At 39.1% G+C, this 22,615-nt stretch overlaps 3 protein-coding genes across 6 annotated transcripts in view; 2 read left to right on the top strand and 1 right to left on the bottom strand.

The window, feature by feature from the left end:
- The window catches only part of LOC123499810, a 4,838-nt gene extending 961 nt beyond the window's left edge, over positions 1 to 3,877 (bottom strand). The window contains exons 1-2 of the mRNA XM_045248302.1: positions 2,921 to 3,877; positions 1 to 1,399 (exon numbers count right to left, since the gene is read on the bottom strand). The exon at positions 1 to 1,399 is cut by the window's left edge and continues 961 nt beyond it. Coding sequence (XP_045104237.1) covers positions 1 to 1,399; positions 2,921 to 3,649 — 2,128 coding nt within the window. The 5' untranslated portion in view covers positions 3,650 to 3,877. The remainder of the gene's footprint in view (positions 1,400 to 2,920) is intronic.
- Positions 3,878 to 5,571: 1,694 nt separating this feature from the next.
- Positions 5,572 to 17,647, top strand: LOC123499776 (putative ATP-dependent RNA helicase TDRD12). 2 transcript variants are annotated; one of them, XM_045248241.1, is made up of 8 exons: positions 5,572 to 5,837; positions 6,165 to 6,323; positions 7,786 to 7,905; positions 8,272 to 8,405; positions 8,660 to 8,760; positions 9,155 to 9,369; positions 10,634 to 10,851; positions 10,978 to 17,647. In XM_045248241.1, exons 1-8 carry the CDS (start codon positions 5,799 to 5,801, stop codon positions 14,102 to 14,104), a joined length of 4,113 nt encoding a protein of 1,370 aa, XP_045104176.1. In that variant the 5' UTR covers positions 5,572 to 5,798; the 3' UTR covers positions 14,105 to 17,647. The 2 variants fall into 2 exon arrangements, with proteins under 2 accessions (XP_045104176.1, XP_045104177.1); XM_045248242.1 differs by lacking the exons at positions 5,572 to 5,837; positions 6,165 to 6,323; positions 7,786 to 7,905; positions 8,272 to 8,405; positions 8,660 to 8,760 and having other exon boundaries at positions 9,254 to 9,369; positions 10,684 to 10,851.
- A 2,227-nt stretch (positions 17,648 to 19,874) lies between these two features.
- On the top strand, positions 19,875 to 22,223 carry LOC123499777 (protein lifeguard 1-like). 3 transcript variants are annotated; one of them, XM_045248245.1, is made up of 4 exons: positions 19,875 to 20,014; positions 20,102 to 20,270; positions 20,522 to 20,852; positions 21,318 to 22,223. In XM_045248245.1, the coding sequence occupies exons 2-4, from the start codon at positions 20,188 to 20,190 to the stop codon at positions 21,615 to 21,617; spliced, it is 714 nt and encodes a 237-aa protein (XP_045104180.1). In that variant the 5' UTR covers positions 19,875 to 20,014; positions 20,102 to 20,187; the 3' UTR covers positions 21,618 to 22,223. The 3 variants fall into 3 exon arrangements, with proteins under 3 accessions (XP_045104180.1, XP_045104178.1, XP_045104179.1); XM_045248243.1 differs by having other exon boundaries at positions 19,973 to 20,270; XM_045248244.1 differs by having other exon boundaries at positions 19,973 to 20,270; positions 20,522 to 20,855; positions 21,321 to 22,223.
- The last annotated feature ends 392 nt before the right edge of the window (positions 22,224 to 22,615 follow it).

Genomic DNA, 22,615 nt, shown 5'->3' with positions numbered 1-22,615 from the left:
TTAGCCCTTCCTCATGACCATTAGTGGAACATATCTCAAAATTCAATATAATTTTGCCCAAAATACTCTTGAGATGGGAAAAAAAAGAAAAATATGTTCCTAATTCAGTATCCCAGTGGAGATACATAGGGCCCAGGAGCAAAGGGTTCTTCTCTGAATGTTTGTGAATGACTTTTGAACTTTTGTATACAGCTACAGTAATGTAACATGCACCAAAGCTAATCGTTCTATTTATTCCTAAAACACTACCACTTTCTAACTCTGAAATCATGTCACAAATCTGTTCTGTGGAATACAAAATTACACATGGTGGCTGGTCTTTTCTGTCAATAATCTCTTGCACATTAAGATCATTTTTCAACATTTCCAACACTTCAGCAATTTCTTCAATGAAATAATATCTAAATCCAGGATCTTTTTTATCCATTGAGTCATGTAACTTTTGGTAAATCAATTCCTTAAGAGATTTTGGTTTCTCATCAGAAGTGTCCTCAGCTCCACCTAGACCTACTTCATTTGTTGACTGTCTTGAAAAATTCTTACTGAAAGCTGCTCTCATCTCTGGTAAGTAATCAGCAAGATTTGATACTTGAAATTTCTCATCTTGTTTCTGTTTTGTAGACTTGCCATTCTTTGTCATTTCTTCTAGCTTGTATTTTGAGTGGTTTAAACCCTTGTCTTGGATATTCTCAGCCACATCTAAGCATGCTTGACATGATATATTTGTCTCACAACCTATCCTGGAATTATAGTTTTTCCTTATGCGCTTTGCAGACACCAAATGACCAGACTGAGGCTTAAGGTATTCCCCACAATATTCTACCAACATCCTATCACTATAGTCTACATTTCCACTCATGATACAAGTCAGGCGCTTTATGTAATCATCCTTGGCCTTCAAAGTTGCATAGAAACGATGAATTCTCAGAACACTTTCTTTGGCTGGCTGTGGCTTAAGAGGAGTCCATATAGATTTTTTCATCTTTCTGGTGTGGTTCACGTAGAGATTATTTCTCAAGAACACATTCTTTAAATTCCCTTCATTGTCAAGCAAGAAATATGAATCAACACTCCTTGCATCTTTGCTACTCCAGTCACCACAATCATCACGGCATGAAAGCTTCCCATTATGCAACTTTTTCTTGATAACAAAGAACACATTACTTTTTTCTCCAAGAGGTATGGATTCTAGAATTTCATTTGTATGTTTCAAAATATCAACAACCTGATTGATGCCCATGAATTTTCCAGCAACAGGAAGAGGCCAAAATGTGGGTCCATTTTTACTAGTACTGCCGTCCAGATTTGTATCAGACTCTTCACCAACAGCCTCTGTAGTTTTCAGGAAATCCTGGGTAGAACACACTGCATTTTGAGGTACTGCATCTGACTCAGGTATCTGGAAGTGAGGTTAAAAAAGTAAGGATACACATCATTAGGTCCTGAATCTTTATTCTTCATGCATTAAATATATGATTATTCATTATCAACTAGGAAATAAATGGCACTTTCCAGTTATTTTATAATTAGTAGTTCACAGGTACAGACTGAACTACACTTGATGTTAGTGCTGCAGGTAGCTATGCAATGCAAGTTAGCTACTAATAAGGGTTAAAAATATCTATTCATATACAAGGTATTGACAAGCTGCTTGTGACCTCCCTTTCCACAATTCTATCAGGAAAGCTGCACTACATGTTATCTACATAACCCATGCAATTCTTCCTCAGGTCAGCTTCTGGTATGTACCACTACTACATCAACACAGCCATACTCTATAAACTTGTTAAAAATACTAAATTACAAAATAATACGGCAAGTTAGGTATATTTGTGAAAAATTGGCATTAACCCCTTCAGTACCATGACATGTTTTCATAGTTATTCTGCTTACTATTTGGTGACTTTACACAACTTCAGAAACTTGTATGGGGAATAAAATAGTAAAAATTCTGTGCATTAATCTTCTGACCTCCACAGACCCTTCCTAATATAAACAAAATTGTCTAATCACACACTTGTAGTAAAAATGTGTCCCAGTACTGATGAGGTTAATCTCAATCTTAACCCGTACAGCGTCAGCAGATCTGAGACTTTGTGATTTCGCCAGTGCTGGCCACATCATGGATTTTTTTTTTTTTTTTTTTTGCTAAACCAGTCTTAAATGATGTGAAACAAATGAAAATGACAGTCATTCCTCCCAGAACTGACTGGAAGTGGTATTAATTGGTGCGAGATATTTTGCGCTAAGGTTAGCGACTTAGCAAAGCCTTATGTGACTAGTTTATTCGCTTCCTCGTTTCTCACCAGTCGATCCCCGAGTTGGACACATGCATAATATCGTTCCTGAGTTGAAAGAAAACAACATGTCATGTTTTGCTGTTTGGGAGTGCTTGTGGATAAAAATAGACACGAGATATCGCGAGTGTTGCCTTTCACGGTGCAAATATTTTCCGAGTAATATGTACTTGTTTTTCCTTATAACAAAGCGATTGGAAAATTCTTATTTATGTCATACAAAGTTTTCACTACCACAATATAACAGTTACCAAAAACAACTGAAATGGTAAGAGTAGGTAATGGAAATTACGCTTTGTTCATATTAGCGGAGTTGAGGCGTCAGTTTCCTGCTACACCTAGCTGAAGGCATCAGAAACTGCTAAAGTTCAGAATTGTAATAAATAAATACAGGAAGCATTCATGTTAGCAGGGACGAGGAGGCAGCATGAGCAATGTCTACAGTGCATGATTGCAGTATAATGTTAGGTTTTGAGGACGCAATACCTCCAAAAACACGAGAAAGCTCGCCAACGTATCTCATACGTCTCTGACGCCCGGTTCGCTCAGAGTAGCCGACGTATCTCGTACGTCTCTGACGCTGTACGGGTTAAAGCAAAATTTCAAAACAAAAAGTAATTTACTTGGCATGACATTGGCTTGGGTTGTTGGTGACTGGCTGCCACATGTAGCTGGAGTGCTTTCCAGGATGGATATATCTCACAACACAGGCAACATCCAAGCCAGGCCTGAGTGGACCCTTCTATCAAGGCCACACTAGCAGCATTCCTGACAGGCAGCTTACTTTCAGTATCTGAGTCTGATACAAACTTTCTTTTCACAACTACTGGAACACTCTGTGTGGCCTTCAACAGCCTGCTCCTGTCCTGGCTGGATGTTTGTTCTAGCACTCCTAGAGAAGACACTGAGATGGTGGTTGTGTTGTTGTTGGTGGTGGGGATTACTGGCTTGGCCACAGGCTTCCCCACCAAACGTATTCCCTCCTCCGCCTCTTCCAAGTTGAACAATATCACCTCCTCTTCAGGCAGCTGGAGGCGTTGGTACACTGGCTCTTTTATGGTAGAAGATTCAGCCAGATGTTCGTCTTTGATATTTTCATCCTCTGGCTTCCATTCTGATGCACCTACCATCTGCACCTCCACTCTGGGAGCGTTACTGTAACCTTCCTCTGTCTGGTGCTCCTTTGACAAGGTGGTGACGGCTGCTGCTGCCTGGTTGGTAGCAACCACATCTCTTACCACACACTCTGCCCCACGCACGGTTTCTACCATTGTCGGTGAATCAGACACAATAGCCTCTTCAGAGACTACCGAAGATGTCACTTCTACGAAGTTGTCTTGACGTAAATCCATACTATGACAGTAAGGAGCTACACCGAAGGGGTGTCCTTAACCCACGCTCATCCTTGGATGTACAGTACGTCAAGCCGCTGAACTACTATTGTCCGTAATCTTCTCTATCATCTCAGACTATTATCACGACTTTTCATCGAAATAAAAAAAGTAATACATTCATGATAATTGTCAGGAGGTTTCACCGATGTGGAGCGCTCTCGCAGTCACAACTTCACATCATCACATGTAAACAATAAACATTGGGATTCAGCATCAGCTTTCAAGATCATGATTAGTTATTTATTTTCAATGCATCTTTTCACAACTTATGATTATTCAGTGTGTGTGTGTGTGTGTGTGTATATATATATATATATATATATATATATATATATATATATATATATATATATATATATATATATATATATATATATATATATATATATATATATATATATATATATATATATATATATATATATATATATATATATATATATATATATATATATATATATATATATATATATATATATATATATATATATGCATATACATACATACATACACAAAGTTAAGGTTGGTTCACACGTGTCGATTTGCAAATGAAATTTTACGTCGGTAGAGTTTTCGACTCAATATTGGTGCCCAGCGATTGGAGAAACCAGTCGCAAAACAAGACCAGCATGTTGGTTTTGTTCAGTCGATTTGCGACTTTATTTACGTAGTGACGTCACAGAGTAAGCTTTGAAAATGTGACCTCCAGGTATAGAGAAGATGTTCGAGTCGGTGAGGGAAAAAGAACACATCTGAGACCCCAGAAATGAATTATGCAGTAAAAAAAAAAAAAAAAAAAAAAAAAGTTGCGAAAATCGTCGTTCGACGAAATAGCTGCCAGTCTACAAGAACTGTTTCTCTCAATACAGGGTACGTGTTTTTAGAGGTGAGGATTGAAGACTTGTCCGGACTCCTGAATTAATTTGATCGCAATTGTGCATAGTCTTTTTAAGATTAGTGTGTGGTAGGCACTCCTTTCTTTCTTTCTACTTAGCCACGGACGTATCCACAGGCATTTTCTTTTCTGTTGACTCTTTCGGTTCGCCAAAGAAGAGCAACCACAGCTTCAGCATCGTCACTGGAAGAAGACATCTGGGCGGATAGCTGTTTGTTTACACTCACCTCCCGCCAAGGCACTAACTATATAATCGATACTTTCCAGTCACTATGTGTGACAGTTTCCGACTAGAAGGGATGAGTCGGAAACTCTACCGACACAAAATTTCAGTCGCAAATTGGCATGAGTGAACCCGCCTTTTTTAGACCCGCATTTAGTAAGAACTCAATTAAATTACTCACAGGACGGTCGACTAGGCAGACACACAATTTGTTGAGACGTATAAGCCACTGAAAACATCGCCCGCCAAATCGGCGCGCCGTCATAAATATATTACATCATAAATGGACACCGACTAGAGAGAATATTCATGTGAATACTCCTATAGCCATTAGTGGCCACTACCCAGCGAGGACAAGTGCGTCAAGAAGAACAGATTGATGGCTTCTGTGTGTGTGTGTGTGTGTGGGTGTGTGTGCTGCATTGCTTGACACACGTGGGGGTGAAACGCGTCGTGTGAAAGGTCCCATTAATTCCCTTGAATGATAGAACGCTGAGCACCCGAACGCGGGTTCGGAAACGCTCGTGTGATAGTATGAGACTCGAGTGAAGGGACCTATAGGGTGAATGTGGAATTGTTTACCTATAGGCAGATGCACAATGTGCATAATCTTTTTGGTGCTGTTCTGCTGATATCCTCATTAATTCATCATTGCAATATTTTTATAGTGAGCATATTATTAAGGAAATCAAATTAAATTAAGTCTATTATTCAGAATACAAGATGGGATGTTGTACAGGCAGTCCACGTGTTTTAAGTTTGGACCTGCGGCACAGTTGAATGTGAAGTGGTGAACTGAATCTGTGAACGGTTGCCGTTTGGCCGGCGGCCGCTTTCGCTTTGACGCTTTGGCGGTGATGGCATGTACAGCATGCACAGCAAACCGAGGGATGCTCAGAAGATTCGGTGATGCAGGAGGACCTGTAGTGTTGCAACATTACTGACTAATATTCATTTGATTGCTGGAAGATTATCGAAACCTTGAAAAGATGAAATACAGTCGATGGACCAACCTGCGGGTCACTAAGGTAAGGGGAGGGTAACTTACTACCTTGAGTTCTTATTTGAATGATCTTTCCTTAATAGTCATTTGTGGGGACTGTCAGGGAGAGACTACTAATGATTTATTTCAACCAATCCACCAGCCAAAGAAAAGTAGACTTGTATAGATGAGGTCAATGTATGCTGGAAAGTCCATTTATTGTAGTTAGTTTGAAGAAATTAGTCATAATACTCGTATAACATTGAGCTCAGCATCTACTGACTTTATGCAGACTTAAACTGCTGGGCTCCTAGTCCTGCACTCGGTTTCACTAGAAGGAAGTGCGCCCATGAATAATTTTCTGGCCTTGCAGGTGGAGGAGGCAGGCACACTATGGGTGAGGGAGGTGCCTTCTCATTCCTGCTCAGAGGAATTGAGTTGTTTCCTGGAGCTTGAAAAACAACTGAATGAACATTTCAGGAACAAGTGGCCGCAAGACAGACAACATTTTATGTTACTCAAAATTGGAAATGTAAGTTTTGTCTGATCCTGTGAAATGTTTTAAGTACCGTAGTGACACAATATAAATGGATGAATGAGAAGCTTCTTTTGAAATTACGACACTTATTTAATTGAGTTACTCTATAGCTATTTTTTAAATTTTGTGTTTGAATCCGTCCAAATCGTTTCCACCTGTTGATGTTAGGTTGTGATGTAAAGAACACAGAACACTTGACCTATGAGAAGTACATGATGATTTATAACATGCCTGGCCAGCCTGCTTCACAAGGTGCATTGTTTGATGAAGCCAATTAATTCAGTAAGGTCTCTACCTGAACTCAATTTAATACAAAGTGATTTGATGTTAAATCTTAGGATCCCTACCTTTTTCTGACTTGTATGAATTTTTAGTGATCTGTTTTTTGAGCAAAGGGGACATTGGAACCTTATCAATGAAGATTAAACTTGACACATATATTTTATCACCTTCTATGAAACTCTCTCTCTCTCTCTCTCTCTCTCTCTCTCTCTCTCTCTCTCTCTCTCTCTCTCTCTCTCACACACACACACACACACACACACACACACACACACACACACACACACACACACACACCGCGTAGTGCAGTGGTTAGCAAGCTCGGCTCATAACCGAGAGGGTCCGAGTTCGAGTCCCGTAAAGTGACGAGGCAAATGGGCACACACACACACACACACACACACACACACACACACACACACACACACACACACACACACACACACACACACACACGCACGCGCGAGGCAAATGGGCAAGTCTCTTAATGTGTGGCTCCTGTTCACCTAGCAGTAAATAGGTACGGGATGTAACTCGAGGGGTTGTGGCCTCGCTTTCCCGGTGTGTGGAGTGTGTTGCGGTCTCAGTCCTACCCGAAGATCGGTCTATGAGCTCTGAGCTCGCTCCGTAATGGAGAAGACTGGCTGGGTGACCAGCAGGCGACCATGCTGAATTACACACACCACAGAGTGTAGTGGTTAGCACACACAGCTCACAACTGAAAAGGCCCGAGTTTGAATCCCAGGCGTGGCGAGGCAAATGTGTAGACCCTGTTCACCTAGCAGCAAGTAGGTACTTGATGTAACTCAAGGGGTTGTGGAGTGTGTTGTGGTCTCGGTCCTACCTGAAGATTGGTCTATGATCTCTGAGTTCACTCTTTAATGGGGAAGGCTGGCTGGGTGACAAGTGGGGGACCATGGTGAATTACACACACACACACACACACACACACACACACACACACACACACACACACACACACACACACACACACACACACACACACACACACACACACACACACACACACACTTTGAAAACAATTTCTATGACTACATGAGGAATGTTTTAGATCATGGATAATGATAGCATTGCCTTGAAATATTGTGCCTTATGTAGAGTTTTCAAATAGTAGAAAGACAAACATACTCTGTGTAACTGGACCCTCCACCAGCCTGTCATGGTCTATCACCAAGAATTCTGGGCACGAGGACGAATGGAAGGTATCCCTGCTGTCAAGACAGAGAAGTTCCTGGTGTTCCTCCTTGATTATGGATACACCGTTAAAGAAGAGGTGATTTAATACCATTTCATATTTTTTAGTAATTTTCTGATATAATTATGGAATTGAATTCCTATGATGTGACACAGTATTATAGACATTAAAGAATGCAGTGGTAGGCTATGTTATATTTGGAAGTGGCTATGATCCATTTTCTTCATAGCACATAATGACTTGTACCAAGTTTGCTTCGATTAAGGTATAAAAATTTATTCTATGTCAAAAATGTTGTGAGATTAATGTGACTTGCATGCAAGAGTGCATTACATACATACAAGTAAGTACAGCATTGCCATTTTTCAGAAGTGTATCACTCATGATATAAAGATGTTGTCAACCTTGTAAATATTTTTGCCATTTTTTTCTCTTTTTTTGCAGCTTATTAATATTGTGCCTGTAAACTTTGGAGATTGGACAAGTGTCCCTTACCAGGCCAAAAAGGTTTGTCTGGTGGATGTTATTCCAGTGTCTCTTCAATATTCATATGAAGAGGAGATAAGTCTTATTTTGAAGTAAGTATCAGTTATTTTCTCTGCTTTATATTTTCTCTTTAAATTATTATTTTTTACAGGTTTTTATGATTTTTTAATTAGTGTAACAATGCCAACTTGTAGATATGTGGTATACACCTGCCAAAATGGTAATTAGGTGCTCCCAGAGCTTGCTGCACATTCTGTGTTTTCAGTTCATTTAGCTCTGTTATAGTAGTTTCTTATCTGATACATAACATTTTATTTATTTTTATTTGTTTATTTATTCTTTACAGAAAGTCAAAATACTGGGATCCAGCTGCTACAAGATTTGTTGAGGCAATATTTGCAAAGTTGCCAAAAACTGAGTTTGAACCAGTTACTCTCAATCAAGAAGGTACAGTACACTGATCTAGTCTTAATATTACTGTATTGTTGCATTTTTAGGGATGTAAGATATTGTCATGGTCTTGTGGAAGTGTCTCTGTAGGACCAGATAAATTATTATTACTGTTATTGTTATTATTATTATTATTATTATTATTATTATTATTATTATTATTATTATTATTATTATTATTATTATTACTGTTGTTGTTGTAATAGTTGTTAGTGTTAGTTGTTACTATTTGTTTTTGCCTTGTAACAATTCATTGATCATGTCTGTCTTGCTCATCAAAATTGGAATTTGGAAATTGCCATTTCCCAAGTGTTTCAGATAAAAGATCATGTATGAACTCTAATTTGGAGTTATAAAATAAAAGTATATAAACTACATTTTTTTATTTCAGGTTATTTTTGTGGTAAGCTGACATTGAACCTCTCTGAAGGTGAATGTTCCAGGATTGCTCTTTTACCTAAAGTATTAGCAAATACCCAGTTCAAGCTGTCACAAAACTATATAATGGTGGACCTTGCACAGTTACTCATTGATAAGGGTTATGCAGTGCCACTGACTGAGAGAGGAGTATACACAGGAAGTGGTGAGCAGTCAGAATATTACAAGGTAAAGTATGCTTGATATTTTTTTCAGTCATACATTCAAAGCAAAATATGATTGTTAAACTCTTGATAAATCTCACTTCAAGAATATTATTAGGCCTTGCACATATGTACCATGTGTACTTAACCAAATTTTTTCTTTGATTAGAACTGATTGATGTTAATTTTTAAGGTGGGTTCACAAGTGTCAATTTGCAACTGAAATTCGAAGTTGGTAGAATTTCTGACTATCTGTGCCTAGCAACTGGAAAAACCAGTCACAAAACAAGACCAACATGTCAATTTGCGACTTTGTTTACGTTGTGACGTCACAGAGAAAAGTTTGAAAATGTGGTGATGTAGAGAAAAATATTTTGGAGTTGGTGAAGGAAAGGACCACATCTAGGAACCTAAAAGTGAATTCTACAGCAAAAAAAAAAAAAAAAAACTACTAAAAGAGGCGTTTGATGAGGTAGCTGCCACTCTCTGATGACTGCTTCCCTCTATGCAGGGTGTTGTTAGAGGTGAGGATTGAATACTTGTGATGATTTAATTTAATCGCAATCATCATGGTCTTGTTGGTAGCTGTTTGTTTGCATTCACTTCCCGCCAGCCTGCCAATACATCCCAGTTACTATTTGTGAACGTGTTCTCACTAGAAGAGCTCATTCAATACTTCTAGCAATGTGTAATTTCAGTCGCTTAGTGATACGTGGGAACCCGCCTTTACTCAGAGATATTTGTGGGTACATTTGATACATAGCTGCTTCTTAGCACAGTTCTGTTATTTATAATCTTCCTGTGTTGTTAGCCAAGAGTTCTCAGGGTAAAGCACCCTCTCTAAGGAATGGTTATTGCATCAGCTTAACTAGTCCATCAATGTACTTTTCTCTTGGTCTTCCTCTACTTCTCCTTCCACCATTATCTGCCAAGTAATTTTCTAATAAAAGTTCTGCTGCTAATTCATAAACTGGATAAGAATATTCTTCTGTAAGTCCTATGTAACCTTCAGCATTTCTTCATTTATGATTTTGCATTTCTTAATTTATGATGAGAAGCAATATTGTCATGCATTTGTATTTTTGAGATCACAGAGAAAATGATTATGGATTGATTTCACTATCAATAAATAAACTTGTAATCATTCTATCAAGGTTGTCCCTTAAAAAGATATGTAAAATTAGTTGGATGCTATCTGGATGTAAGTGCAATAAGTTTAATGTAAAGTAATGTAAAATTAGCTGGGAGACTCTCTGGATGTAAGTTTTGTAATGGTGTGATCTTTCCAGCCTGATGCAGAAGTCAAGCCGGGAAGGTCTGTAGGCAGTGATCTTTCCAGGATGTTTGACATAGAGGAGATTGACAGTCTGAGCAGTGAGACATTAGTTACCTCCTCCGTCAGGAAGTGCCAGCAGCCTTCAGGACAAAGTGAACTGTCTTGCATAGAGCCATCACTGTCCCAAGACTCTAAAATGAAAACTACCCCTGCAAATACTGTGATGTTCAGGTGAGAGGGAAAATTACATACTGTGTAGAAGCCTTGAATTGCTGCATGTTAAGGGAAGGATTAATAATAACTTTTTCCCCTAATTTCTTGATTTTATCAGTTACTTACCTACATTATCTTTTACAGGTCATCAGAAGAAGTTCAAATAAAATTTGCATGTGGCAGTTCAGCATCAAATGATGTAAAAGAAATTATTCCTCAGTATTTGCAATACAGTGGTTTGAAAAAATGCCTTGAAAATTGTATTTCAGAGGACACATGTTCAGTTCTTTGGAAATCACCGAAACATTCTCATGATAGCAGCATCCCTAACTGGTTTACCAGAGACAAAGATGCAAATATGTTAGATACAATGGAAAGCTGTAGTAGTGTATCAGGCAGTAATGCACAGCATGCAACATGCCTATGGGATGCCTTTGTACCTGAACAGTTGGAGAATGATGTACCAGTCATCTCACAAGAGCATCTATGCTCTTCCCCTTATGTTGATAAAGTTTCAGGAATCCAAAGCAAGCTGCAGAAAGAAATGACAGCACCCAATTATGAATCTGTTACTCATCTCTGTGGCTCCCTAAATGACACATCAGACATTGATCCTATATATTGTGAAGCAGACTCATCCAAATCATTCTGCATGGAAGAGCATGAGCAGTTAACCTCAACTTCCAGGTCTTCTTGCAAAGGATATACAGGTTCAAGTGACATCTTTATAGATCCTCCTATGAAATCATTGGAATTCATGAAGGAATATGATAATTTTGCACATATCAATGTGAAATCAGTAGGTGTCTTTCCCGTGCAGGAACCTTATATTTCACAGCCTTTGGATGAAGAAGAAATGCCTACCAAGAATGTGAGAAGTATTTCAGAGCTTTGTGTGATCAATGAAAAAAACTCGTTGGACAAAAACCAAGTAGGGAGAAGTCATATTAACACAAGAATTGTGTTGGATAATGAAGGTCTTGGGATAAACCAGTGTACTTCTGTCCTGAATGAGGGACTTTGCAGCATTAGTACACAGAAGTATGAGGAGTCTGAAGCACCAAACATTGCCAAATTGTATAGAGTGTTTGTTGCAGGGGAACAATGCATATTAGATGAAGAAGTTATGATTAATAAGGAAATGATGCACTCAGTTCTTAATAGTTGCATAGTAAATGTTCTCCAGGAAAAGAGACTGAAAGCTACTCGTCTTCAGGCATACACTTGGCCAGTCATTGCCAAGGGCAACTCGGTGGTTATTGTTGGTGAAAAGAATTGTGGTAAGACAATGGGTTATGTTGTACCCTTGCTGTCTAATGTTTTAGACTCTTGGAAACTCATCAGTGAGAGGCTTTCTCCAGGTATTGGTCCTGTGATGGTGGTGGTGTGCAGTACATGGAGGAATGTAAAACGCGTTGCAGATTATATTGTCAGTCTCCTGCCTGTCGGCATATCCTTCAAGATAATGACAGCTTGGGGAGGCTGTGGCACAGAGGAGGAGGTGAGCACTGGCAGGCAGCTTCTCAGTGGGTGTGACATCCTCCTCACCACAGCACCCTACCTCCTGCGCTTGCTAATGGGCAGGCAGCAGGGGGCAGCAACCACTCTTAAGAGATGCTGCCATCTAGTATTTGATGATGCAGAAGTCATACTGCAAAATTTTTCTTTGGAAGTAAAAAGTATTCTTACAATTTGGGGTGAGGAGCGAAGGAAATGTGGCCGCCCAGACTTAGATCTGCAGGCTGTGCTGGTGAGCTCAAGGTGGACAGAACTGCTTTACCAGCTAACAGAAATCTTGTTTCCTCTTCTAGATCCATTAGTAGTAATCTCGGCACCATGTGAAGCAGCAATTGCTACCAGAGTAGCAAGTCACATTCATATTGTGTCTAATGAAAGTGAGGCTCTCAGCCTAGTAATGAAGCTTATACATGCTTCCTATGTTTACAAAAGAAAGATGGTTTTTGTCAGTAATGATGCTTCAGCAGAGTTACTGGAGTCATTCATGAATAATGCAGGTATGTCATGTGCTATTGCAAGCAGCACAACACATATGTGGAAGGTACAGCAACTTGTACATAAGTGGCACATAATGCAAAATATGACGTTGATTGTGAGTCATGGGGCAGAGATTACACTTCTACGGCATGACCTTACTAATGCTGAGGTGCTTTTCCATACACACCTGGGTTTCTCATTAACAACATTTAGTTACAGGTACAGTTTCATGTTTGCCAACTTTGTTACAGACTTATCTAAAAAATCATCCAATTGTGAATCACATGTGATTTTGTCAGAATTCACTCTTGAAAAGCTTCCAGGAGTACAAGAAGAGCTATATAGAATTTGTGGTTTTCCTAAAGCTACCAAAGCTACTGCAGCTCTTGTATGTTATAGAAATAACACTAAATACATGGCTTTGTGTTACTACCTCAAGGCCTATGGGAGATGCAACAGACCTGTGTGTGGCTTTAGACATGAAGTGCAAATGCTTGACATACCTCAAAATATACCAAGATCTGGAGAGGTTACATTTAAGGTCATAAATACCTTAAGTGCTTCAAGATATCTTGTGCATATCATGCAGTACAGAGAACAAGCAAAGTCCCAGTGTGTTGATCTCTCCAATTCTTATTCTGTTTTACAAATAGCTCTACAAAATCACTTTACAAGTAGAGCCCATTGTGAATTTCTAAGGAGTGCTGAACCGGGAATGCTGTGTGCTGTTCAAGATGAAGGCATTTGGACCAGAGCACAGATTGTTTCTGTGAATCGTAAGGAATCAGCAACACTGATAAATGCATTTCTTGTTGATGAAGGAAAGCAAGTGACTATTAACTTAGAATCGGTCTTGGTTCTCCCTTCCTATTTGGCTGCAGTTCCACACCTAGCTGTTGAAGTGTTGTTGTGTCATGTTCAGCCCATGGATCTTGACACTGACTGGACCCTTCAGGCATCAACTTTTGTTTACAACATTTTTGCCAAGAGGAAGGATAGCAAATTTATTGGTAGGATTGTCCTTGCATTGGGTTCTACCTTGTGGCTAAATCCAGTTGCAGAATTCATCAAAATAGACAAAAAATTTGTACAAAAGAAAACATTGAGAGAAAAGCTAATATCAGAAAAATTTGGTGTGGACAATCCTGCTCACATGAAAAACCTTCACCACCTTTGTGCCAAGGCGGGTGTATCATTGGAGACAGAGGCAGTGTGTGGCCAGGCCTGGAGAAAAAACCTGACTGAGGCCCTTGAGACTCTGCAAAATGAGAGTTGAGGGTTTAGTTATTTGTCCCGACTTGACTGGGACTTAATACGGCAGCTAGTTCCTCCTGCTGCAAGCTTAACCCAAGCTAAAGCAGTAAAGGCCTAAACCTTAACCTGAACTTAGCTGTTTAGAAGTGGTCTGGTGGAGGTAGTGCTGGGTCGCAGTGGTGCTACATGGTGTTGAGTGTTGAGTGCTTGAGAGATGGTGTGTGAGCCTCATTTGTCCATCTACTTTTATAGCCTTAAACAAATGAGGTATGGCATGCACCACTATCTCAGTGGGTGCTAGTTTCTCCAGTTGTGCTTTATTCTTAAAGTACGAGTAATGGCCCATAATTTGGTAAATACAAATATACACTATCATACTATGCATTAGTTATGATAATATATTTTTAGTTCATATAATTATGTATGTGAGTGATAGGTGGAAAGAGGTAGGTATGTTCATACAGGGTCTGCCACGTGTAGGCCTGATGGCCTCATGCAGCTTCCCTCATTTTCTTACGTTCTTTATGTTCTCATATTATTTTCATTGCAACTAAAGAGATATCATGGCTAATACTGTTAAAAAATCCTTCATTTATAGTTTTAAGGCCGATTTACACTGGAGACAATGCACATGACGCACAAGGCATGAAGCTGCATGGCTCAGAATCGTCTCAGTGTATTTCTAATAGGAGTGTTCATACTGGATGCAAAACTTTGGGACAGATGCCACCCACACCGCGCACACTGACTCCAAGATCGCCTGCCTTTTTCTGGCCATAGTATCGATGGGTCATGCCCCTTGGGACTCCCGTCTTTGTGGTTTCGTCTCCAGAGGCATACCTTTTTTTTACCGCACTGACCTGACTCCTAAACTCTCCCTCACTCACTGTCCTTCACCGTGAACTGATGGATGTCCTGTAGTTGGTGCCTTGCTTCTTAATATCTTGTTCATTGAATGATATAACTTCAGAGAACTGAGCTGGAGTCAGTCTGAAATACTATCCAGGTTTCTCTCATCCATTTCTAGCTCTTGAACAAGATGATGATATTCACCACATTTCAGTCATTTCATATTTGCTTGATATACCCAATTCTTTTTCCTCTTATTATTCAAGGCTAAAGATAGCATTAATAACTCCTCTTCCTCCACCTCCTCCTCCTCCATGTCAAGAACTGTCAAGTCAACTAGCTTCCACCACAGCGAATGTCTCGTCTAACATTGCGCCCAGTGTGAACATACCCATAGCAACCAAAGTCATCCCGACTCTTGTGCATCATGCATCATGTGCGTCATCATCGGTGTGAAACAGCCTTTTAGCCAAACAGAATAGGCTGTTCAGACTTGAGTAGTAAGAGGCAGGGAGTGTGTTCATGGATGACATGATGTGGCTTTTTTTTTATTAGTTATAATAGAACGAGTATGCCAAAAATGTATACCATTAGTAATTAGGCATGTAGACCCAAAGGGACAAACCTGCCAAAACATAGCCTTTGACAAGGTAAAGCAAATGCGAGGTAGTTTCAGCTCTCACCTGCTGCGCAGGTTATTAGGACGTGACATTTAGGATGTGGAATTAAAAGAAAACGGAGATGACCTGCACTATAAACTACTGTATTTTTAGATGCGTAGCATCTCTAGTGGAGGTTGTGTCAGGCAGTGCAGTGATAGGCCTATTCTTGGTAACACTACATATTTTCAGCCATTTTTTCCTCAATTCTTCTTTGGGTAAATTATGAAAACGTAGGGCAGTTCCTTTCCTATGCGTAGTAGACTTGCATCCACAAACAATGCAAGAAGTGGGTATTTTTTGTAAAAAAAGTCACAGCTTCAAGGCTAATGCACTCACCACCACAGGCTGTTTACAATTGACTGAACATCAGGTCAGAGACCAGCTGTCTCTTCCTAAATGTGACATTACTGCCATCCCATTTTGTGCTCCAGTCTCTCTTACCTGAGACTATCTTGTATTCTCTACCTTGGTTTTTGAGATATGAACCTGTAAAGTTTAACAATTTAGTATTTATTTGCAAAACATCAGGGTATTAAGCCATCTATATTTCCACTGCATTGTCAAATTTCACTTGGCAACCTATACCAAGTTATGGAGAAGAGTCACACCAACTTATGCCAAGTTATAAATAGGGTCACACCTATCTCATTCTACCCCTAACTAAAAGAAATTGAAATGGCACATTCGCCCCTTTGGTTCTACACACCTCATGTGTAGGGTAATGTGGGGCATATCTTACTACTATTAGTGGGAAAATTATCTGAAAAATCAGTTTTAAATCTTGAAGGTAAGACTGTGAGTCAGAAATATCTGTCAATTAGGGAATGACCTATTTCCAACACAGAGCTCAATTTTGTAGTAGGGAACAAAATAGGTACTTTTTTTTCTGCTATTCAACAAAAATGTCCATTTTTATGAATTGGCCCAATAGGAGAGGTGATTTATAAAAGCTATTTTCACCCCCCAAATTAATTTCAGATTACAATGAATTATATAATGATGTCTTAGATTGAGTAAACACATTATATAAAGTGTTTTATTAATGAAAAAACAAGAGTAAAAGAATATACTTTGAGATAAGACTGCCTTATCTTGGCAGCCCGTATTACATGTTAGAAGTGAAATTTTGCTGCATGAAGGATAACAAAGGTGCACCTTATATCATGGTAGTATCAAAACAGTTGAAAAATAGAGCTGGTTGTCAATATTGTCTGTCATTACTTAATGTTATTTTAAATGAGGACAAGGAATAACTTAGCATGACTGTGGTGTGTATCATAGATAGTCAATTCCCTGAAGGATATCTCTGATCCATATTTTTCTGTAGTATTTTTCTATTAATAAAACTATACCCCCCTACCCACATCTCCCTAACTATTTTTTTTTGCCAACATTTCTGGTACTACTTGCATTTTTTCCTGAATTAATATGCAAGTTATTATCTTATTTGTACATAAAAACAAAATATGTAAGAAATTTGTGTACACAACACCCCACCAAGTGTTGTGTGGAAATCCTCCATCCTAGCCCTGTTGTCTTTTATATAGTTCCTGTTTGGTACAAGACCAAGGATCAAGAATGGATTAAGCATGTATACTTTTTTTTTATGTAAGAAGGGAGGCTGGCCAAGGGCAACAAAAAAAAAAAAAAAGGCCCACTTAGTTGCCAGTACATATAAGAGGTGCCACTGTACCTCTGATATGTATTATACTTGTTTTATGTGGAATACTTTCTTTAACCACACCACTTTTTGTTGTTAATTGCACTTTGCATAATTTTGTTAAGATATCATAGATGTTATCTAACATGTAAAAAGGAATAAGCTTTGAAATTATGAATTTTTGCTAAATGTAATGGTTTTGATTAGTTTAACTTAGTGTGGGGCTCTCTAACTTGTCCTTTTTTTCTTTTGTGTGTGTGTGTGTGTGTGTGTGGAAATGAGAAAAAAAAAAATTGTATTGTAATTCTTTCCATGATTTACCTTGTCAGCATCTTTGGATTAATTGCCTGTTGGCTGTAACAGGGTGCCATGAATTAAAGTTATTTGATATCAACAAAGTTTGTCATTTATTGTTATTGGCATTGTAGTAATTAATGAAACTTGGGACAGAAATTAAGAAATGAGACTCCACTTGGCATCCCAAAGGGGGTGAGGGATATATTGTCAGGAAGGAGACTAAAATTTATAAGAAATGTAGTGCAAAGAACCTGAGAGAGGGTTTAAATGGGAGATACTGCTTTACCTCCTGAGAATAATGGTTAACTCTTGCACTAAAAAGGTGGACAGAATAGGGGTAAGAGAGAGAAGAAACTTGTGCAGTGAGACTGTAGAAGGGGAGATAGACAGTTTGCAAGATGAGAAAACTGTGGGCATGAAAATAAGCAGTAGCATCCTGTGTGAAGAAATGGAGTGTCCGGAAATGCTAGGAAGAAAGCACCAGTTTGTCCTGCAACATCAGAATGACCTTGTGATACTGTATTTTTTAAAAGAACTAAAAGAAATTACAGTGTGTGTGTGTGTGTGTCTTAGGGTTGCCGTACATCATGATTTTCCTGAACATGTCCTCCTATCCGGAAGTCACATGTCGAGTTGAAATCTGCTTTCGGGGAGATTTTTTTAAATTCCTCAAATGTCCGAAGTTTCAGCTTCCATCAATAACTGCTTATAGAAGTAATTTTTGTATAGATTGAAATGATGGGAGAGAGGAAGGTGGAATGGTTTACCGGGTGGCAGCTGATATGGTCTGGTTTCTCTCATGTGGATCTTATCACATAAGTCGATGCTCCCAGCCTTCTCGTCCCATGACTCAACTCATGTTGAGCACCTGCTCAACATGTCTTTTCTCTTTAACGACATAGGCGTCAGTGTGGAATAGTGTTAGTTTGTTTGTGGCCTTGTGACCTCGTTACTGCAGCAGAGGTAAATAATATGTATTCACCTAGTTGTAATGTGTGTGTGTGTGCATTCTACAGTGCATTCTCTATGAAGATTAATTCTTAAGGGTCTCTCTCTCTCTCTCTCTCTCTCTCTCTCTCTCTCTCTCTCTCTCTCTCTCTCTCTCTCTCAAATAATTTACTAAAGTTAGAGATATACTCATTGAAAAAATGGACACCTTTACTTATTGATGCACCGTCGAGGTATACTGAATGATGTGATAACCGTATCTGTTGTGATAAACACACACACACACACACACACACACACACACACGCACACACGGTAGCTCAGTGGTTAGAGCGCTGGCTTCATAAGCCAGAGGACCGGGGTTCGATTCCCCGGCCGGGTTGAGATATTTGGGTGTCTCCTTTCACGTGTAGCCCCTGTTCACCTAGCAGTGAGTAGGTATGGGATGTAAATCGAGGAGTTGTGACCTTGTTGTCCCGGTGTGTGGTGTGTGCCTGGTCTCAGGCCTATTCGAAGATCGGAAATAATGAGCTCTGAGCTCGTTCCGTAGGGTAACGTCTGGTTGTCTCGTCAGAGACTGCAGCAGATCAAACAGTGAAACACACGTATTAGGTGCCTAGTTATATATAGTGTATTATTACTCACAACATGCATTGTAATATTTAATACATAATCTTTCCTAGGCCAATACAAACTTAAAATTAGGAGTTCAGTTCAATAATGATGATGGCGATATGATGATGATGATGATGATAGTAATAATTATAATAGTAATAATGATAATAATAATAATGATAATAATAATAATAATGATAATAATAATAATAACTATCACCCAATAAGAAAGTATGATTATTGTACAGTACATAATACTGCTACATCACCCACTCTCAATCACACACGCATACATACATACACTGATATATGGGCATTATAGCTAACTGCTATCGACTCTGGCTTTGTTTTAACATATCAGTTTATATATATATATATATATATATATATATATATATATATATATATATATATATATATATATATATATATATAAACGAAGGGTGTGAAAAAAAGTTTGTCCCACCCATAATAGGTCGATCAGTTGTCATGCGGTCAAACCTCTGTGATGGCGTAACTCACTCATGACTCGAATCCAAGCCCATGATTTTTAAATCAGTGGTGAATCAGCCTTTGTGGTCACACAAACGCGTAGTTATCAGGGACATACATAAAGCGTGACGCAATAACTTGTTCTTCAGAGTTTTCATTAACAAGAATATACAAGACATATTTTCGTTGTTTCTCCTTCCTGGAAAGACGGGAGAGTTCCAGATTCCTGACCACCATTTGTTTATTATCTTTTCAGTATCATGAGAGAGAGAGAGAGAGAGAGAGAGAGAGAGTCTCCCAATGTTGTTCGTGATCTGATAAGATTTTATACTATCTTTGGACGACTGATAACTATTCTTATTGATGACGGATATCACTCTAAGCCTTGCAGCCACGGCGTTGAGAAGTGGTATACGGCACCAGTACCTGTCAGTTTGGTTTGTTTGTCTGTCTGTTTATTTGTCTGTCCCTCATAACTACAATCCCATTCTCTCAGACAGAGCAAGAAGCTAAGACACCACAACCACCGCCGCCACCCAGCAAGTAACGCCACTGCTTATCCCTGTTCCTGCCGCCACCACCATGTCCCAGGACGTGTACGCGATGGAGACTCAAGTTGATGAATTTGCCTTCTCAGAGAAAAGTGTGAGGCGCGGCTTCATAAGGTATGCGTGTGTGTGTGTGTGTGTGTGTGTGAGTGCTTGCGTGCGCGTTATTTTAGCATTTCATGATGATACGGTGAATTCAAGCATTGTTGATGATAGGAGGATGGGAGGTAAGGAAAGGTATATATAAAGTAGGATGAGGAGGAGGAAAAATAAAAGGAATAGACAGCTAGAGGTTACTGACAGGGCTTTATGGAAATAAGGGGATAGATAATTGTTGTGCAAAAGATAATGTCGTCTCCTTACTACAGGAAAGTATATGCCGTGCTCTCGACTCAGCTGGTCATCACTTTTAGCATCGTGGCTGTATTCGTGCTGGTGCCGGAGGTACAGACATTCGCAGTGGAAAATATGGTAGTCTTCTGGGTTGCCATCGGGATTACCTTAGCAATAGTGATAGCACTTAGCTGCGGCGGGAACCTCAGGAGGAAGACGCCCCACAACTACATCGCGTTGTTCCTGTTCACACTGTGCGAGGGTTACCTAATTGGAAGTGCAGCTGCTACATTTGAAGCAAAGGACGTACTGACTGCTGTTGGCGCCACCATCGTGGTAACCATAGGACTCACCCTCTTCGCCTTCCAGTGTGTGTGTGTGTGTGTGTGTGTCATATTTTCAATGCCATGTTTGTATTTTGGTAACATTGAGCAATGTGAAAATATAGTTTGCATGTACGGATAAAGTAAGAGGTTGAAAAATTGAATTTGTATGAGTCAGGCAACATAGATATCTAACATGCTTTAGTATAGGGATTCTCAACCTTTCATTCATCATTAACCACCGAGGCTTTATGTATTTCTCCACTTATCCCTCAAGCTTCCATACAAAAAATATTCTCTCTCTCTCTCTCTCTCTCTCTCTCTCTCTCTCTCTCTCTCTCTCTCAAAAAAAAAAAAAAAAAAAAAAAAATCTCCCTGCTCCATCCTTCGGCGGGCCGCTGATTTATCCACTTACCATAACATTCTTGCCACCCCCTTCCTCTGGGAAGCGGGATTTGCAAAATGTTTCTAAAGCCTTCCTCTATTTCTTTTCTTTTTTAATTCACTGCAGACCAAATGGGACTTCACGCTGCTGAATGGCATGCTGTACACCACGCTCCTCATGCTCATCTTTTTCGGTATTATGGCGGCGATCATGCAGAGTCGTGTGCTCTATACACTCTATGCATGCATCGGTGCGCTGTTGTTTTGCTTCTACATCGTATTCGACACGCAACTCATGCTCGGAGGCAACCACAAGTTAACTATCTCTCCCGAGGAGTACATCTTTGCAGCTCTCAACCTTTACCTGGACGTGGTCAACCTCTTCATGTACCTGTTGCTCATCTTCGGCGGAGGAAGGGACTAAGAGCTTTAAGAGCCGTATGTACTACTTGGCGTCCTTTGTCAGAAACACAGCATTTTGAGACACTTTGTACACACAAAGGTAGTTATTCGAGTTCTTAGGATGCTTGAGCCGTGTTGGTTTATATCACCAGAAATATATGAATGAAAATAGTGATCTTCAGTAAAACCTGTAGAATATTTGACAAGATAGGGCGGTACTTAAAACACGTGAGAATGCTGATTTAGTGTTGTGAAAGATTCAGTTTATTGGCCCACTATCGCTGTAGACGCTACATAGTGCATAGGTAATTTACGTAGTAGACTATGTACTTGTATCCTACTTCATGTTACTTTCCCACTATCACGGTTAACTGAGAGTGTTATGATGGATGCCTTGCTTGATCTCCGCTTTATTGAGATTATTGCCATTTGTAACCTGCTGTTATTTTTAAGTGTGTGTGTGTGTAAGACTGATTCAAGTTCGTATTGTTTATCCATTTCTGCTGCATTTATACAATGAATGACATTCTTGTATATTGTTTACACAAGTCACTTTCCTTGGCATTCAGTTGTTTAATCTAGTATTGATTAAATTGAAAAAATAAATAAATAAATGAAAGGAAAGAAATTCCGTATCTTTGTTTCCTCATGTGTTGGAAAATTCATGTGGATGTATTATCTTGATTGCTGTTCTATTATTATTATTATTATTATTATTATTATTGTTGTTGTTGTTGTTGTTGTTGTTGTTGTTGTTGTTGTTGTTGTTGTTATTATTATTATTATTATTATTATTGATGTTGTTATTATTATTATTATTGTCATTATTATTGTTGTTGTTGTTGTTGTTATTATTATTAAGCTTTTACACTAGGTAAGCCGTAGTGTGTCTTTTCTTTGTGTGTGTGTGTGTGTGTGTGTGTGTGTTCAGAAGAACTGGAAAAGACGCCTATAACTCGACTTGCACATTAAAAATAAGTCGTAAATATAAGCTACTGGAAATGCCTATGTATATAGTTC

Source organism: Portunus trituberculatus, chromosome 50 (assembly GCF_017591435.1).
Source record: "Portunus trituberculatus isolate SZX2019 chromosome 50, ASM1759143v1, whole genome shotgun sequence".
NCBI classification, from domain to species: domain Eukaryota; kingdom Metazoa; phylum Arthropoda; class Malacostraca; order Decapoda; family Portunidae; genus Portunus; species Portunus trituberculatus.
The sequence above is the reverse complement of the archived record's forward strand: the minus strand, read 5'-3'. Positions and strand labels throughout refer to the sequence as shown.

Excerpts from the sequence above, each read along its gene's own strand:
- LOC123499776 (XM_045248241.1), top strand. The coding sequence starts at position 5,799 with ATGAAATACAGTCGATGGACCAACCTGCGGGTCACTAAG. Across the intron at positions 7,906-8,271 it reads GATACACCGTTAAAGAAGAG|CTTATTAATATTGTGCCTGT; the intron begins GTGATTTAATAC and ends CTTTTTTTGCAG. Across the intron at positions 9,370-10,633 it reads AGCAGTCAGAATATTACAAG|CCTGATGCAGAAGTCAAGCC; the intron begins GTAAAGTATGCT and ends TGATCTTTCCAG.
- LOC123499777 (XM_045248245.1), top strand. The coding sequence starts at position 20,188 with ATGTCCCAGGACGTGTACGCGATGGAGACTCAAGTTGATGAATTTGCC. Across the intron at positions 20,271-20,521 it reads GTGAGGCGCGGCTTCATAAG|GAAAGTATATGCCGTGCTCT; the intron begins GTATGCGTGTGT and ends TCCTTACTACAG. Across the intron at positions 20,853-21,317 it reads GACTCACCCTCTTCGCCTTC|CAGACCAAATGGGACTTCAC; the intron begins CAGTGTGTGTGT and ends TTTAATTCACTG.